Source organism: Trachurus trachurus, assembly GCF_905171665.1.
Source record: "Trachurus trachurus genome assembly, chromosome: 8".
NCBI classification, from domain to species: domain Eukaryota; kingdom Metazoa; phylum Chordata; class Actinopteri; order Carangiformes; family Carangidae; genus Trachurus; species Trachurus trachurus.
The window spans coordinates 4,227,156-4,243,707 of NC_139905.1; the positions used below are offsets into that span (position 1 = coordinate 4,227,156).

A 16,552-nucleotide genomic window follows, 5' to 3' on the forward strand; every position below is an offset into this window, starting at 1 on the left:
ATGAAGTAAGCTTAATTTAAGACTATTAGTTACAGTTACTTACCCTTTTTAGTGCAATTGGTTTCCTAGATTATTTTAAGTAACCTGAACTTGTCACATGTTTAGATCCTCAATGTGTCGTTAATTTGTCTAAATACCAGCTGTTTACAATTTTGTTCGGACGAATTCGGCGCTACTCAAGCTAGCTGTTGTGACCAACGCACTTCCGGTTACTTTCACAAAATAAAACACCCGTTGCCCTTTACATACAGAAAACCATGATGATAGAATTTGTGCTTTTACTTTGAAATAGGAAGCTAAGCTACCCTCGTATTTGACCGTTCAAGCCGTCAAGTTGCTAAAATTCTTCACAATTTACTGCCCCCCACCTTTAGGCCTCCCCCTACCCCCTGATCCTGTCCCTGGAGAACCACTGCTCTGTGGAGCAGCAGGCCGTCATGGCCCGACACCTGCGCTGCATCCTGGGCAGCAGACTGCTCACCAAGCCGCTCAGAGACGACCGGCTGAAGGAGCTGCCGAGTCCGGAGGTAACACACACACTCAGAGCTGGATGCTGGTTTTCTTTTTTGTCATTTACTTTTTATTGGTTTTTGATTTTGCATGTAAACGAACAAACAATCAACATGAAGACCTATAGACGACGAGTACAAAAAGTATCAAGGGGAAAGTAAAAGCGTACATACAGGGACTGGTAAAAAAAAGGTAAAGAGAAAAGTAAATACATAAAAGTATTCTGATAGTCCAATCTGAGATTACCTGAAGTCCGGTCTAATGATAGAGACATATCTAATCCATTTTTGCCAATTATCAATAAATACCTCTTTTTGTGTTCTTAGATTAAAATAAAAGTAATCCATTACAAGGATGCTGTGCACAATATCAATCCATTCATCTACTGTACACTACTGTAGGTGGCTCCCTCTTCAGCCATTTCTTCATTACTGATTTCTTACAAGCCACCAGTAATATTCTCAGCAAATATGTATCTTTGTTCCTCCATTCCAGTTCCTCTAGATCCACCAAATATAACAAATTGAAACAAAAAGTTATTTTTGTTGAAAACACAGTCTCTAGAATTTGATGTACTCGCAACCAAAATGGGGTCACAACAGGGCAACACCAGAATATATGATAGTGATTCGCCTCTTTGCTTCCACAACATCTCCAACATTCTGTCTGTTTGGAATATGATCTCTTTTGATATGGAGTGCAGAAGTAGCGGATGACATTTTTCCATGTATATTCTCTCCAAAGTGGAGAATTTGTTGTTTTCCATTGTTGTTTAAAAATTTCCTTCCAGTTCTCCTGTGAGATTATGATGTTGCCTTCAGTTTCCCATCTTGATTTTACATTAGATATATTTTCTTTGTTAAGAGATTGAAGACTTGTGTATAATTTTGAAATTATCTTCTTATAAGGTTCATATTTATAAGCTTTTACAAATACCTGTAGAATATCGGATGCTGGTGGTTTTGTGATGGTTTTGTGCGTTTTGCTGCAGGACCTGAGAGGAAGGATCCTGGTGAAGGGGAAGAAGCAGCTTCCTCATGTGGCCCAGCTGGGGAAGACGAGCAGCAGCGCCAGCTTCTCCTCCAGCTCCGAGGACGAGCTCGCCGGCAGCAACAAGAACACGCCCAGGAAGGACCCGGACAAGGTCGGCTCAGGCTCAGGCTCAGGCTGCAGAGGATGTTACCGGGGTAACGGACCGGGTTCAGTGATGCTCATCTCCTCTCCTCTGTCTCTCTGTCTCCTCAGGTGTCGTCCAAGCTGAGTCCGGAGCTGTCGGCGCTGGTCGTGTACTGCCGCAGCGTCCCGTTCCGCGGCTTTGAGAACCTGTCAGAGAAACCGCCCAACGAGATGTCGTCTTTCTCCGAGAACGAAGCGCTGAAGCTCATCAAAGACTCTGGTACGGACACTCGCCACTCGCCACAGGCCTGTAGAAATATGTTTTAGCCAGTAAAATAGCGATGGAATAAACCAACTTCACTATATAACTGTCATCATGAAGGCCAAACAGTGAAACGAACACAGTTTACAGATCTACTGGTTGATTGTGTTTCTAATGTCAGAGTTGTTCCTCGTTATCCGCCTTCATTCAACTTTCGCTGCCGTCGGTGTTTTGATCACAGCCGCAGGGCCGGCCCCTGGCATAAACACTCTATGCGGTTGTTTAGGGCCACAGCCGTTAGGTGGGGGGCCACATGATCAGAAAGGTACCGGGGTTCATCAAGTCATTTAAACATCCTGAGGTCTCTGCACGCACGCTATGAGCTTTATATGGGATTTGAAGTCAATATTCAGCTTCTTTTATCTCACATTTGAGACATTTGGTGAAAATAGAACGGCAGAATGACAACATTTGTGCTCAAAAGTAATCTTACAAAATTTCATTTTAGACTTGTTTTCTACACTTATACAGTACAGGCCAAAAGTTTGGACACACTCAATGCATTTCCTTTATTTTCATGACTATTTACATTGTAGATTCTCACTGAAATTCCACTAATGAACCCTGACAAGGCTTCACACCACCTGTGAAGTGAAAACCATGTTCAGGTCAGGTTTACCTCTTGAAGCTCATCAAGAGAATGCCAAGAGTGTGCAAAGCAGTAATCAGAGCAAAGGGTGGCTACTTTGAAGAAACTAGAATTGGTGGGGGCAGAGATAGAGGAGGAGGAGGAGGAAGGAGAGGAAGAAGAAAAGTAGAAAGAGAAGACAAAGAAGAAAATACATGTTTTCAGTTATTTCACACTTTTTTGTTAATTCCACATGTGTTAATTCATAGTTTTGGTGCCTTCAGTGAGAATAAAGGAAACACATTGAATGTGTGTCCAAACTTTTGGCCTGTACTGTGTATTACTGTATTCATATCCTATTTCAAGCACCAAAAACAGTTCATTCTCATGATTGAAGGAGTGTTTTCACAAGGGATTTGAATTTTTTTCAAAAAGCAGACCTCAAATTTCCTGCATTTGGCCTAAATTATTTCTTTCTACAGTGTTCTAGGACAAATTGGCCTCAGTGTGCTTACAGCGGAGGTTCTAATATTTAGACATGAAACACTTGAGTATTGTTACATCTGCAAGTATCTTAAAAAGATAAATTTAAGAAAATATGTAAAAGTCGAGAAAATGGCCTCAAACCTCAGAGGGCAGAAACACATATGTATTCAGTTTTTTTTAAGGTTGAGCTGTAGCCTACAGTCGGATACATGGGCATTTATTTAATTCATGAATCTGTTAAATATAGTGCTGTGAAAACAACAACTATGGGTTGTTATCACTGTTCCCTGTAAGGTGTTTTACTGTGCAATTGCACACTGCTCCCCACCTCTTTGCTCAGAAGACAAAAAAGTTGCACACTCAAATGTACCCGACTAGTTTACTGTTTATTTCAGAGGGGAAAGTGTGGAGTGGACAATGTTTCCATCCCTTTCTTTAATTGTTTGGAGCCCATTGGCAAAAAACATAACAGTTACAATTTTGCAAGCTCTCTCTCACACTCACAGACACACACACGCACTGTGGTCTGTAGTGCAACTACGATTTAAGTTTTTGCTTGACAATTATTATTACTGTTCATATCAAGAATGTTTCAGTGCCAAGAGTTGATGACATCAACTTGATGTTATTTTTTGACATAATTGTTCATATGGCAATAAATGCTAAATCTATTTTGCCAAAACAATATTGTATTTCGTTATCATTAAAGCAGAAGTAAGCGATCCGGTCGTTTTGGCTAATGCTGCGTTCCAGGCAGGCTTTTGAAACCGTAAATTACAGCTTCAAGTCACGACTTACGACTTTGTAGCGTTCCAGGCAACCCACTCGTGTTTTTCCGACCTGTTTTACCTGTGAAAGTCACTATAACGGCCACTCGTAACTTCCGACCCGTGAACTCGTACCAGATCGAACTGGTACGACTTCACAGGTCGGAAAAACACGAGTTACGGGCTGCCTTGAACGCACCATAACGTCTTGTCAGCCGATGGAGTTAGCAGCCCCCGCCCTCGTCATGGATCTATTGGTCCTCGTCCCTACGTCGCCACATTCAGGCGCATCCCTTGGCTGCACACACAGAGAGGACTGCCCCTTTATGCCGTTCTCTCTCCTCATTGGATAAAACTGTAGGATACGATAAATGTTTTCTCCTCGACTCAGAGCAGAGCAGAGTGACTGACAGACCCGTGTTTCGGTCCAAACACTCTATATAAGTGATTGCTTTCGGAAGATATAACTATTTAAGACTTATATTAACACAAAAATATCGCTTACTTCTGCTTTAACTGTAACTGACCTAGATATGGAGCAGCCTAGGTAATGTTGTCAAAATAATCTGTTATTAATCATTATAGTAATAGCCAATTGTATATTTGGAGTTGGAGAGGTGAGGCCATAGAAACCAGCATGTGGATGTACTGTGTATGCTTAAACTGTCGCTCAAGCAGCTCATCAGGGGAGTTGAATTTCTGCTCAGGAGTTTTGAAAATTAGAGGGAACGTTGGTTGTTATTACTTTTGATCTGCAAAATTGCATCTTTCTTTACTGAAGATGAACAGGAGGTAATCTATCGAAAGTTTGCAAAAAAAACTTGCAATGGTAGCAGCACATCTTAATTAGTGAATTTATGGATTTGTTCTGACTCAAATCATGCAAAAACACACAGGATGTTTTTTTTTTATGTTACATCCTGCTCTGGTAGCGTGATGAAGAGGAGGAGGAGGAAGATCTGATGACTTTGCTTTGCTGCAGCTGATGTTACAGAAAATATAATCACACTCCTGTGTATCATGGTATGTCTGTGTGTTTTTCTTTCTTTTTAAACTTTCTTCCTCCGTTTCCATGTGTGCAGGGAAGTTGTTCGTCCGACACAACAGCCGGCAGCTGAGCCGGATCTACCCGTCTGGTCAGCGCCTCCAGTCCTCCAACTACGACCCCCAGGAGATGTGGAACGGCGGCTGCCAGATGGGTCAGTGCTCCCACTAGGGACGGGCCGATATGGACAAAAAAAAAAATCACGATAATTTCTGGCATTTATCCCAGTAACGATAAAAGTAACGATAAAAAAATACCAATTCACCTGCACTGCAAAACCTAAGTTTGAAATGTGAGAACAGATTCAACATTTATTCAAACTCTAAGGCACAAACAGTGGGATAATAGTGCAAACAGCAAAACTAACATTGTCCTTCAGGTTTTCTTAGCTTATAAAATCAAAAAGTAGTGTAACTTCAAATACAACCTGATAAATTAAGAAACAGAGTAAAAAAATTAAGGCAAGACAAGGCAATTTTATTTGTATAGCCCGTTTTTACAAACAGTTTGTCTCAAAGGGCTTTTACATGGCATCATAACAACATCCTCTGTCCTTAGACCCTCACATCCACTGAGGAGAAACTCCATAGAAAACCCTTTTAACAGGGAAAATCTGAGAAACCTCAGGGGGAAATAATAATGTGCTCTAGTCTCTACAATGTCTTTTTATAATGTAATCTGTAAAAAGCCTTTATGTATGTATGTAACCCCCTGGCGGTAATCTTTATTGCTGTGTTGAATTGTATTGTTTCGCACAATTCTTAATAAAGTTTTGTTAAAGGGACAACGAGGAGTTTTGGAAAAGCGAAGCGTTTTCACACTACATTTATGAGCCTCCGCACCGTGAAATTCTTTGACCGGCGCAAGACAGACTCATGTTTTCATTCATCAAGAATTAAAGTCAGAGGTTGGAAGACGATCACATACCGTCGTAGTTCCGACCATAAACGGAGATTCAGCTGCGTTATTCTCATGACTCGCCACGAAACCGAAAGTAAAGAAACGCTGGTCGGCTCGCCCAGCATTTCCACCACCACTAATAATAACAAAATAATGATAGATACAAAACGATATATTTATCTAAAATGGACCCATTAACAAGTGGTAGCGTAGATTCATCCACATTAATATGAGACTTTTTTATAGCCAAATAGAAACTCCTCGTTGTCCCTTTAAAAACTGACTTACATGTGATGTGTATTTTGGGGGGAAATATGGTTCCTGGAATAGTCTGTAGACAATCATAATCATTCAACTGTTTCACTGGTGTTAAAAATGCAGATTAAAAATTGAGAAAATCGGCAATATCGTAGAATCGCAATTTAAATCGAATTGAGAGAAAAGCATATCGTCCCAGCCCTAGTAATGTTGGGTAACACTTTACTTGAATAAGTGTTCATAAGATTGACATAACACTGTCATAAACATCACTGAATACTTATGACAGCTGTCGTTAAGTGTCATTCAGTTATGTCACTTTTGATGCAAAGTTGACATTGTTTGAGATGTCCTTGTTATGAGAACTTGGCATCATTTTTAAAGTTTGTCCATTAGGTCTGCTATGACAGTTTAAATTGTCTTTATGTCAAGTTGTCAGAACAAAAACATCTCAAATAATGTCAACTTCGCATTAAAAGTGACATAACTTACTGAATGACACTTAACGACAGCTGTCATAAGTATTCATTGATGGTTATGACAGTGTTATGTCAATCTTATGAATACCTATTCAAGTAAAGTGTTACCTAATGTTGCCCCCCCCCCATCTCCCCCCAGTGGCTCTGAACTTCCAGACTCCCGGGGAGCAGATGGACCTGAACCAGGGTCGCTTCCTGCCCAACGGTCGCTGTGGTTACGTCCTCAAGCCGGACTTCCTGTGCAGCGCCGGCAGCAACTTCAACCCGGAGAACACGGGCGGCGGTCCGGGACACGTCCCCACGCAGCTCACCGTCAGGGTGAGTTTACACATCTATACATACAGAGCAAAAACCCTGCAAAACATTAAAGGAATAGTTCACCAAGAAATGAAATCCAGTCATTATTGACTCCTCCTCATGCTGATGAATACTCTGGAGTAGTTTTTTATTCCTCAAAGTGCATCTGGAGACCCGGGAGGCCGGTTTGTAGTCCAACCAAAACTTTATATGAGAGTAATAGGGCCCGACACAAAAACGTCAATAAAACTACACAAAACCCATTTAAAGGGATAGTTCACCCAAAATTCAAATTTCACTCATTATCTACTCACCCTCATGTCAACTAAGAGCTGTGAGAATTTTCAGAGTCCTCCGTTCCTTCTCTGAGTTACGGGGGGGTCCGCGCAGCAGTATTTGTCCATATAATGGTTGTCAATGGACACCACGTTTCTTCGTCCAAAAAGACACACCAAAAAACATCCAAATACCTCCATACTGCTCGTCTGTAATGTCCCTCTTGTATTGAAGCCCCGACATGAGAAATTGTTCCACCGGTCAGTGCAAATCACGTGAGATTTGCACTTACACAGGCAGAGCAGTGAACCGAGACACTGGGAGCTTCCGCTACAAACAAGCTTAAAACATAGACTTATTTAATTTTTTTCGGAACAATTTCTCATCTCGGGGCTTCAATACAAGAGGGACATTACAGACGAGCAGCATGGAGGTATTTGGATGTTTTTTGGTGTGTCTTTTTGGACGAAGAAACGTGGTGTCCATTGACAACCATTATATGGACAAATACTGCTGCGCGGACCCCCCCGTAACTCAGAGAAGGAACGGAGGACTCTGAAAATTCTCACAGCTCTTAGTTGACATGAGGGTGAGTAGATAATGAGTGAAATTTGAATTTTGGGTGAACTATCCCTTTAATATTCCTCCACACTGCTCGTCCACTGCAATCCAAGTGTCCTGAAGGGAGATAGTTCAGAGTTTACTGGAGACAACCTCATATAGGACATTTTTACAGCCTCAACAGTCCTGTGTTGCGCTTGTGAACGTGAGAGTGCACCCCATGCAGGCAAATTCAATCCAGGACTGTTTAGGCTGTAAAAATGTCCTAAATGACGTAGTTTCTGGTAAACTCTGGACTATACGATACGATACGATAAACTTTATTGTCCCGTTCAGGGAAATTTGTCTTGGACACTGTAGCTGCTCCATAAATGCCTTGATGGCCACAATGACAAAAACAAAACAAAAAAAACAGTACACCTCAGCCATATCAATCCAGCACACAAGACATAACAGCATTGCACTTATCCCATAACATAGCACATACTGTACATACACCTCATAAATTCACCATAGTAAGAGCACTAAGAAGTGACTAAGAATTATTGCACAGACTCATTAAGAAATTTGATGGAAGTTGGGATAAAATAATTCTTAAAACGGGTTGAGTTTACAGCGAGGGACTCTGTATCGTCTACCTGAGGTATCTCCCTCCAGGACACTTGGATTGCAGTGGACGAGCAGTGTGGAGGAATATTAAATGGTTGTTGTGTAGTTTTATGGACGTTTTTGCGTCGGGCACGGTGCACGACGCATTTTTCGATGAACTACTCCTTTAATGTCTCCTCCCCCACCCAGCTATAAACAAGTCACCATAAAAAATAAGAGAATAAATAAAGGCTGAATTAAAGATTTTAATTTAACGAGCGTTTCAGTTCAGTCAGATCCATTTTATTGGTGCTTTTATTTTGATAAAACAACAACAGAGTTTTTTTTTTTCTTTAACTTTTTCATTCTGTTGATCCAAATCTTCACAGACACTTTATTTGTTCACCTGTTTAAATATTTAAATCACAAGAATGATGAAACATGTCACAACAAGAGACCATAAATAAGGTTGTAAACTTATCTATTTGGAATAAGACTCAACAAAAGTCGGTTCATTCTCATTTTTAGACGTGTTTTTTTCCAGTGAAAGTTGCACAATAATAATCACAACATCTCCCCCATCGCCTTCGTCTCTTCTCTCATTGAAGCTTCGCAGATGAAACAGAGAACCACAGAACTGACTGTGTGTTTGTTCACCCCACCAATGGGACATTTGGTTGTTACAGCAGCATTGTAGCATAAACGGTAAAAAAATAAAAAAAAGTAGAAAAATATGCAAATATAGAAATATAACATGATATAAAAGGAACATATAACAACAAAAGACTGCTGTGTAACCGATGTAAGTAGAGTCGAAGCTAAGTAGCCGAGCTCCAGGCTGTGGCTAACAACATCAGCTAACGTTCATGCATATGATGAACCAATCTCTCAACCAATCTGTCAATTAAAAAGTCAAAAAGGTCCAAAATGCTTTGATATCGACCTCTTTCCTCAAACGTAGCAGAAATCCGTTCTTTGTCGTTTCAAGACGTGTTTTTTTCTTTTTCCAGTGAAAGTTGCACAATAATAATCCCAGTATCTCTCACATCCACCTGGTCTGTGGACGTGTCGGGACTCGACTGTGAGTTTGAAACCGACTCAGCGTGTTTCTCTTCTCTTCTCCTCTGACAGATCATCTCGGCGCAGCAGCTTCCCAAGATCAACACGGACAAGGCCAGCTCCATCGTGGATCCACAGGTGTGGGTGGAGATCCACGGCGTCGCCATCGACAACGCACGAGACAAGACGCAGCGCATCGACAACAACGGTGACGTCTACATCTTAGTTTAGTTTAGTTCAGTCTTTGGTTTGACGCAGCAGCTCATTGTGCAACTCAACATAAAAACAGTAACTAAACAAGACTTAATAGTTTTAATTATCGGTTCATCCTACTTTTTAGTGTTTTTTTATGTAGTTATTGTGCATTCTGCATTTTTTATTTCATTTTCCAGATTGTTCCATTATATGACGTTACAGTTGTGCATCTTTGTTTAATGTTAGTTCTGAGTTTTGTCTGTTTTGTGAATTATTCAGTGTCTTGCAAAAGTCTTCATCCCCCTGAACTCTCCCACATCCTGTCACGTTACAACCACAAACCTAAAGGTGTTTTATTGGGATTTTATGTGACAGATCAACACAAGTGGAGCATCACTGTGAAATGGAAGGAATATGATAAATGATGTTTTGATTTTTTTTTTTTTTTTACAAATCAAAGACCAAAATGTAACTTTTTGTCCTACATGCAAAGCTGGAAGTGCAGAGGAAGGTTCAACACAGTGTTGACTAATTTACAAGCTGCCACATTGTTCAGATTTTTATTTGTAAAACATCTTGAACACCATGAATCATTTTCCTTCCACTTCACAATGATGCTCCACTTTGTGTTGGTCTGTCACATAAAATCACAATAAAATACATTTAAAGGGATAGTCATACTCATCAAATACACAACCCAACAACTCCACAACGCTCTGGTGGACAAGTTGTGAGCTGCACATTCACCACGCTATGAGATAATAACACAACGTTACCAGACAGAGTTGTTTTAGAGGGAAATACAGAGACTGTTGATGAAAAACTGTCCCTGAAGGCAACGTGCATCAGCGGTTTTGCATGAATTTCCCTCTAAAACAACTCTGTGTGGTAACGTTGTGTTATTATCTCATAGCGTGGTGAATGTACAGGTCACAACTTGTCCACCAGAGCGTTGTGGAGTTGTTGGATTGTGTATTTGATGAGTTTGATGAGGGAAACCAAAGAAATCCCATAATGAGCCTCCGTAGCGTAGCTCTGAGCAGCTCGCGGCTCTGCTCCGCCGTTCTAAAAACAGCTTGCACCGACAATTAAAGTCAAAGTGTCTTTATTTGTCCCAAACAGGGAAAATTGATTTGCAGCCAGGAAGATCCGCACATTCAAACACATACACAAATAGACAACACCAAATAACATGTAACATATAACGTATCATCATGGGCAGATTAAAAGGACCTACTGCAAGATTAAATATGATTAAAAAGTGCCAATTAAAGGTAACGAACCTACTGCTATGACTATAGGGATTATGGCAATGGGCAAATTCGCCAAAAATGTTGAACTAACCCTTTAAGTTGTGGTTGTAACGTGACAGAATGTGGAAAAGTTCAAGGGGGATGAATAGGAGAGACGCTGTAAAACCTTTATTCTAATAGATTTGTCTATAATTTTTGATCCTGTGTCGCCTTTTCTTTGTGAACACTTGAAAACAGCAGGTGACAAAACATCCTGCACTTTGATTCTGTGCAGCTCAGATCTTTTTTCCAGCTCTGTTTGTAAATCCTAGTGCATCATCATCATCCTCATGCTCTGACAGCTCTTGTGCGCCCCCTGCAGGCTTCAACCCGCGCTGGGACAGCACGCTGAGCTTCCAGCTGCAGGTTCCTGACCTGGCCCTGGTCCGCTTCGTGGTGGAGGACCACGACCACACGGCCAAGAACGACTTCGTGGGACAGTTCACGCTGCCGTTCAGCAGCCTGCGCACAGGTGCTGCTGCTGCTCACACACACACTGTCACACACACCTTCACACACCTCCACTACTACTACTGCTGGTAGTTAGTTAGTTAGGTTTTATTTTGAACATGTCAAAGAAAGAGATGAAATGAGGAGAAAAACGTGATCAAACATTTCTACAAGGAAACAAGTCCAAAGAAAAACACTACAGGTGAATAGGGTAAAATATTAAAATAACAGATATCACCATGAAACTTCACAAGTTTATCACTTACATTAAGACAATTATTTTTTGTATTACACGTTTTTATCAAATTGTATATTTTAATATGTAAATGAGGCAGTATATAATTAAATCTGCGCTAATTTGCGTAATTTTCCAGGACAGAAATCTGAACAATGGATAAAGCTGCTTTCAAAATTCTTGTTTTATTTTGTTGACACATTAGAGTCAGAAGTTTTTACAGAGGAGGATTTTGGATATCTCTTTTTATCACTCTGTAAATGAGAAAATACTGTCACAAGCCCTAAAAAAAAATCTAATATCTCCATGTTTTTAGGAATAAAATGTTGTATAAATGAGGCTGTGAATGATATATCAACAATCTCCTCTGTAAAACCCTTCAGAATATAGAAAGGGATCAAACTGGAAGGTTTGGTGTCTGTAGGTGCTGCTGAGGTGGAGATTTCTAGCTCAGAGTCTGAAAAACTAATTTTGAGGAAACGGCCTTTAAAGACTTGGACTGTAAAATTACATAGATTGTTCATGTAAATCGTACTTTTATAATTTGTTGCTGACACAGAGGAAATTATCACTTTTTGGAGCCAATAACATTGTGCAGGAGAGAGAGAGCTTTACAACGACACCTGACATGACACAAATTGGACTAACTTTTGGTGAATTTAGGAGAAATCTACAGACGAATGAGACAAAATTAAAAACCATAATGTGTTATTTCCACCATTTCTTTCTACTAGTCTGAAAAAAAAACATGTTATGGTCAGTCCAAAATCTCAAAATTGATAAATGCACGAAAAAACGATGTATTTTTTTCCTGCAATAAAGAGTAAAAAAAAAAAACAGAATCCCTCTGTTTTAATTCTTGGAATCCTAATACTGAAAATAATCATGATAATTGAAGTGTAAAACTTAAAGTCTATTTCCACTAGTTCAAGTCAAACAGCCCCAACCAAGTATTGCATGCATATAGATGGACAAACTTCTCAGAAGGACATTACAATATTAAAAATGCTTCTTTTTAATTGGTCTTTTGTAATATTCAAGGTTTTTGAGATAGTGAATTTGAGGTCTTAATTAAATGCGAAGCCATAATCATCATTACAATTAAAATATACTAAATAAATAAAGGCATTAAATGTTTCATTCTGTGTGTGATGGAACTATATAATGTGTTAGTTTCACTTTTTGAATTAAATTACTGACATAAATAAACTTTTCCATGATATTCTAATCTATTGAGATGCACCTGTAGTCACACCGACATTAACCACGGTGTGTGTGTGTGTGTGTGTGTGTGTGTGTGTGTGTGTGTGTGTGTGTGTGTGTGTGTGTGTGTGTGTGTGTGTGTGTGTGTGTGTGTGTGTGTCCTCTCAGGTTATCGCCACGTCCACCTGCTGAAGGCCGACGGCTCCAGCCTGTCGCCCGCCACGCTCTTCGTCCACGTCAAAGTCACTCGCCGAGGAGTTCCCATCAAGACGGTGTCGGAGCGCATGGCCGTCGCCAAGGGAACGGCGTGACGCTGAGAGGAGGAGGAGGAGGAGGAGGAAGAGGAAGCTGCAGATTCCACCAACAAAGAGGAAGAAGGAGAAGGAGCTGTGACTGTGAGGACTCTTCCGGTCCAATTTACACTGAGCCACAACACGGGAAGAACCGGGAATTAGAATATCATTAACTCTTAAAGGGATAGTAGCATTTTTTTTAAAGTGGGGTTGTATAATCTACAAATAGCCCCTAAGGTCTTTAATTGCAGTAGAAGACTCTCTGCACTCCTCCCGTTAGCAACGCCAGCCCATAATAGCCCTGCCCAGAGATTTACAACATACAGTGTTGTGAACAGACCCAAAGAAACGGCCTATTTTCACGGCCTAAAAGAGGTTTTACCTGAAAAAAAATACACAGTTCCATTGTTCGCTATAATATAATGTTTTCCAGCCCTTCAAAGTTCAGGAAAAACACTGTTTTTATTTGGACCGAACCAACTCACGTATCCCTCCGCCCAGGGTTAGCGCCCGCCGATCAGCAGTTGGTTCGGTCCAAATAAAAACTGTGTTTTTCCTGCACTTTGAAGGGCTGGAAAAAATTATATTATAGTGAACAATTAAACTGTGTATTTTTTTTCAGGTAAAACCTCTTTTAGGCCGTGAAAATAGGCCGTTTCTTTGGGTCTGTTCACAACACTGTATGTTGTAAATCTCTGGGCAGGGCTATTATGGGCTGGCGTTGCTAACGGGAGGAGTGCAGAGAGTCTTCTACTGCAATTAAAGTACTTAGGGGCTATTTGTAGATCATACAACCCCACTTTAAAAAAATGCTACTATCCCTTTAATTAGCAGGACAGTGTGTCATAAACACACGTTAGACAGTAAGAGTAATAATAATATTTGCATTTCATCATTATCAAGTATTTTTACTTATTAGAGAATCATTCTAACATTTTATTTTGGCTTCACCAGTTGTTGGACACGTCACTTTTAAAACTAATTAGTTATAGTTACTCGTTAGTTCCTTGTCCCCAAAATTAACTGAGTTACTACAGTATAAAAGTAACTAATTAGCAGGGAAAGTAACTACTTTTTTTTTTATAAAATGCTCAAATATGTCAAATTACTTGGACTTATCTCCCCTCCATTTTTTCCAACCAGTTGATGGACTGAAAAAAACAATGTGTATATAACAAACACTTACACTTAATTGTTTTATTATTTTGTGATGGGATGTCTTGAGTCAAGTAACGGTGCATTTTATTGTCAGTAAAAGTAACGGTAACAGCGTTGTAACGGGGGAAATAGTAACTTTTTGGATTACTGTTACTGAAATAAGTAGTGTCGATCATTTCTAACGCTGTTATTCCATCACCGGGCTTCAGTAGCTTCACTCAGAAAGAATGGTAACAAGATGAGTTTAGTTTTTATCATGTTAAACAAATGATAAGTATTGTTTTATAATGAATGAACGTATTTCAGCTCTAACTGTGATGCCGGTGGATGTGATGATCACTGGTCGTGTCGTGATAGTTAGTCTTACTTGATGCTAGAGATACTCTGCACTTTTAAACTTCTCTCTCTGGAGAAACACACACAGTATTTCCACAACTTAAAGGGATAGTTCAACATTTTGGCAAATTGTTCCCAATGCCATAATCCCTATAGTCATAGCAGTAGGTTCGTTACCTTTAATTGTCGGTGCAAGCTGTTTTTAGAACGGCGGAGCAGAGCCGTGAGCTGCTCAGAGCTACGCTACGGAGGCTCATGGGATTTCTTGGTTTCCCTCATCAAACTCATCAAATACACAATCCAACAACTCCACAACGCTCTGGTGGACAAGTTGTGAGCTGCACATTCACCACGCTATGAGATAATAACACAACGTTACCACACAGAGTTGTTTTAGAGGGAAATACATGCAAAACCACTGATGCACGTTGCCTTCAGGGGCAGTTTTTCATCAACAGTCTCTGCATTTACCTCTAAAACAACTCTGTGTGGTAACGTTGTGTTATTATCTCATAGCATGGTGAATGTGCAGCTCACAACTTGTCCACCAGAGCGTTGTGGAGTTGTTGGATTGTGTATTTGATGAGTTTGATGAGAGAAACCAAGAAATCCCATAATGAGCCTCCGTAGCGTAGCTCTGAGCAGCTCACCGCTCTGCTCCGCCGTTCTAAAAATCGCTTGCACCGACAATTAAAGGTAACGAACCTACTGCTATGACTGTAGGGATTATGGCAATGGGCCAATTTGCCAAAAATGTTGAACTATCCCTTTAACGAATGAACTTGAAACATAAAAAAAAGTATTATTAACTTACAGATTTTACTTAACGTTTACTTTTACGCTCTTAAAACTTTTAACTGTTGTTATTTGCTCACATTGTGTTAACATACGGTGTTAAATCAGACTCTTGAAGATATTTGCATGTTAGTTATGTGAATCTTTTTTTATTGAGAACATGCATTTGCATTTTTTTCGTTGTTGTAGTTGCCAATTCTGGTTTTTATTGGTATTTAACGGTGGTTAAACACTAACTCCAACCAGCACAGGAACCACTGAAGACAAGGACAGTGACGTGGTGCAGTAGTGGACAGTGCTGCACATGGGTTATTGTAATAACACTATAGAGAGTATGTATAAATATATATAAATGCACTAACTGTAGTGTGAAGTATCTCTTTGCAGTGTTAAAGCTTCTGGTCGATCTCATGTCAAACGCTGTTGGTGATATGTAAACAAGACAAAGTGCTGTTTTCATAAAAACACTAATTACATGATATGAGTGTGTGTTGTTTTTGCAGGTGCCATGAAGAACGAGACAGTGTGTGTGTGTGTGTGTGTGTGTGTCATAATAATGCAGGTATACCCGTATTTATAATTATACAGTGGCCTAAAAGCTTTAACAGATGCTTTTAACAATAGTTTATAAGTTATTTTGTATTATTATAAGAACCTATTTGGGTTTCCAGGTGGTTAAAAATCCAATAATCTGGTCTTTATCCTTTTTATTTAACAACAATGTTGGTATAATAAACATTGTTTCATGTTCCTGTGTTTCTCACACTGTTCTCTGCAGGTGTAGATGTCAGAAACCATCATTAAATACTGGTAATACTCAAAAAAACAACTATGAAATGTATTTTACATTTTTTTATTGTCATTTTTTGTAAACTTTACATTAGTACGTGTGTATTTGTGGGTAATGAGCGTTTAGCAGCAGAACAGTGTGTATAGGCTCGACTTAAAATAAACCACCGGTGATTTTAGTTTCCTGGACAACAGGGCTGTGACAGGTAGGAGATGAAATAACAAAAGGTCTCACTAATGCACCAGTTTCCTCCATTAGACTCTGAGTTAAAGTTCATTTTTTCTGTCCCCAGTGTTAACGGTTGGTGTAACGTCCTGGTTTATGTCATTTGGAAACTTAGAGTAGGTTATAATAAATTCATAGAGGAGGTGAATTGCTCCATTGTGTAAAAAATTAATCATTAACATTGATCTGTCCCGCTATCAATATAACCTTTGGTATTAACCCAGTTTTGTTTCATTCTTATTCATGCTCCATGACTGATTATATATAGAAAACTGAACTAATCTGTTCACTTTGAACTTAAAGATGATTTATTTCAGCTGCATTAATACTAGATATGGTGTAATGAAG

General features: G+C 39.7%; 1 protein-coding gene across 2 annotated transcripts in view; it reads left to right on the plus strand.

The window, feature by feature from the left end:
- Positions 1 to 13,111, plus strand: part of plcd3a (phospholipase C, delta 3a) — a 45,222-nt gene extending 32,111 nt beyond the window's left edge. Inside the window, exons 8-15 of one of the 2 annotated variants that reach the window (XM_083976497.1) lie at positions 375 to 527; positions 1,502 to 1,654; positions 1,756 to 1,906; positions 4,852 to 4,968; positions 6,591 to 6,769; positions 9,305 to 9,440; positions 11,042 to 11,191; positions 12,776 to 13,111. In XM_083976497.1, the coding sequence (XP_083832623.1) occupies positions 375 to 527; positions 1,502 to 1,654; positions 1,756 to 1,906; positions 4,852 to 4,968; positions 6,591 to 6,769; positions 9,305 to 9,440; positions 11,042 to 11,191; positions 12,776 to 12,918 (1,182 nt within the window). In that variant the 3' untranslated portion in view covers positions 12,919 to 13,111. The remainder of the gene's footprint in view (positions 1 to 374; positions 528 to 1,501; positions 1,655 to 1,755; positions 1,907 to 4,851; positions 4,969 to 6,590; positions 6,770 to 9,304; positions 9,441 to 11,041; positions 11,192 to 12,775) is intronic. The other variant, XM_083976498.1, reaches the window with a different exon arrangement.
- Positions 13,112 to 16,552: the final 3,441 nt, after the last annotated feature.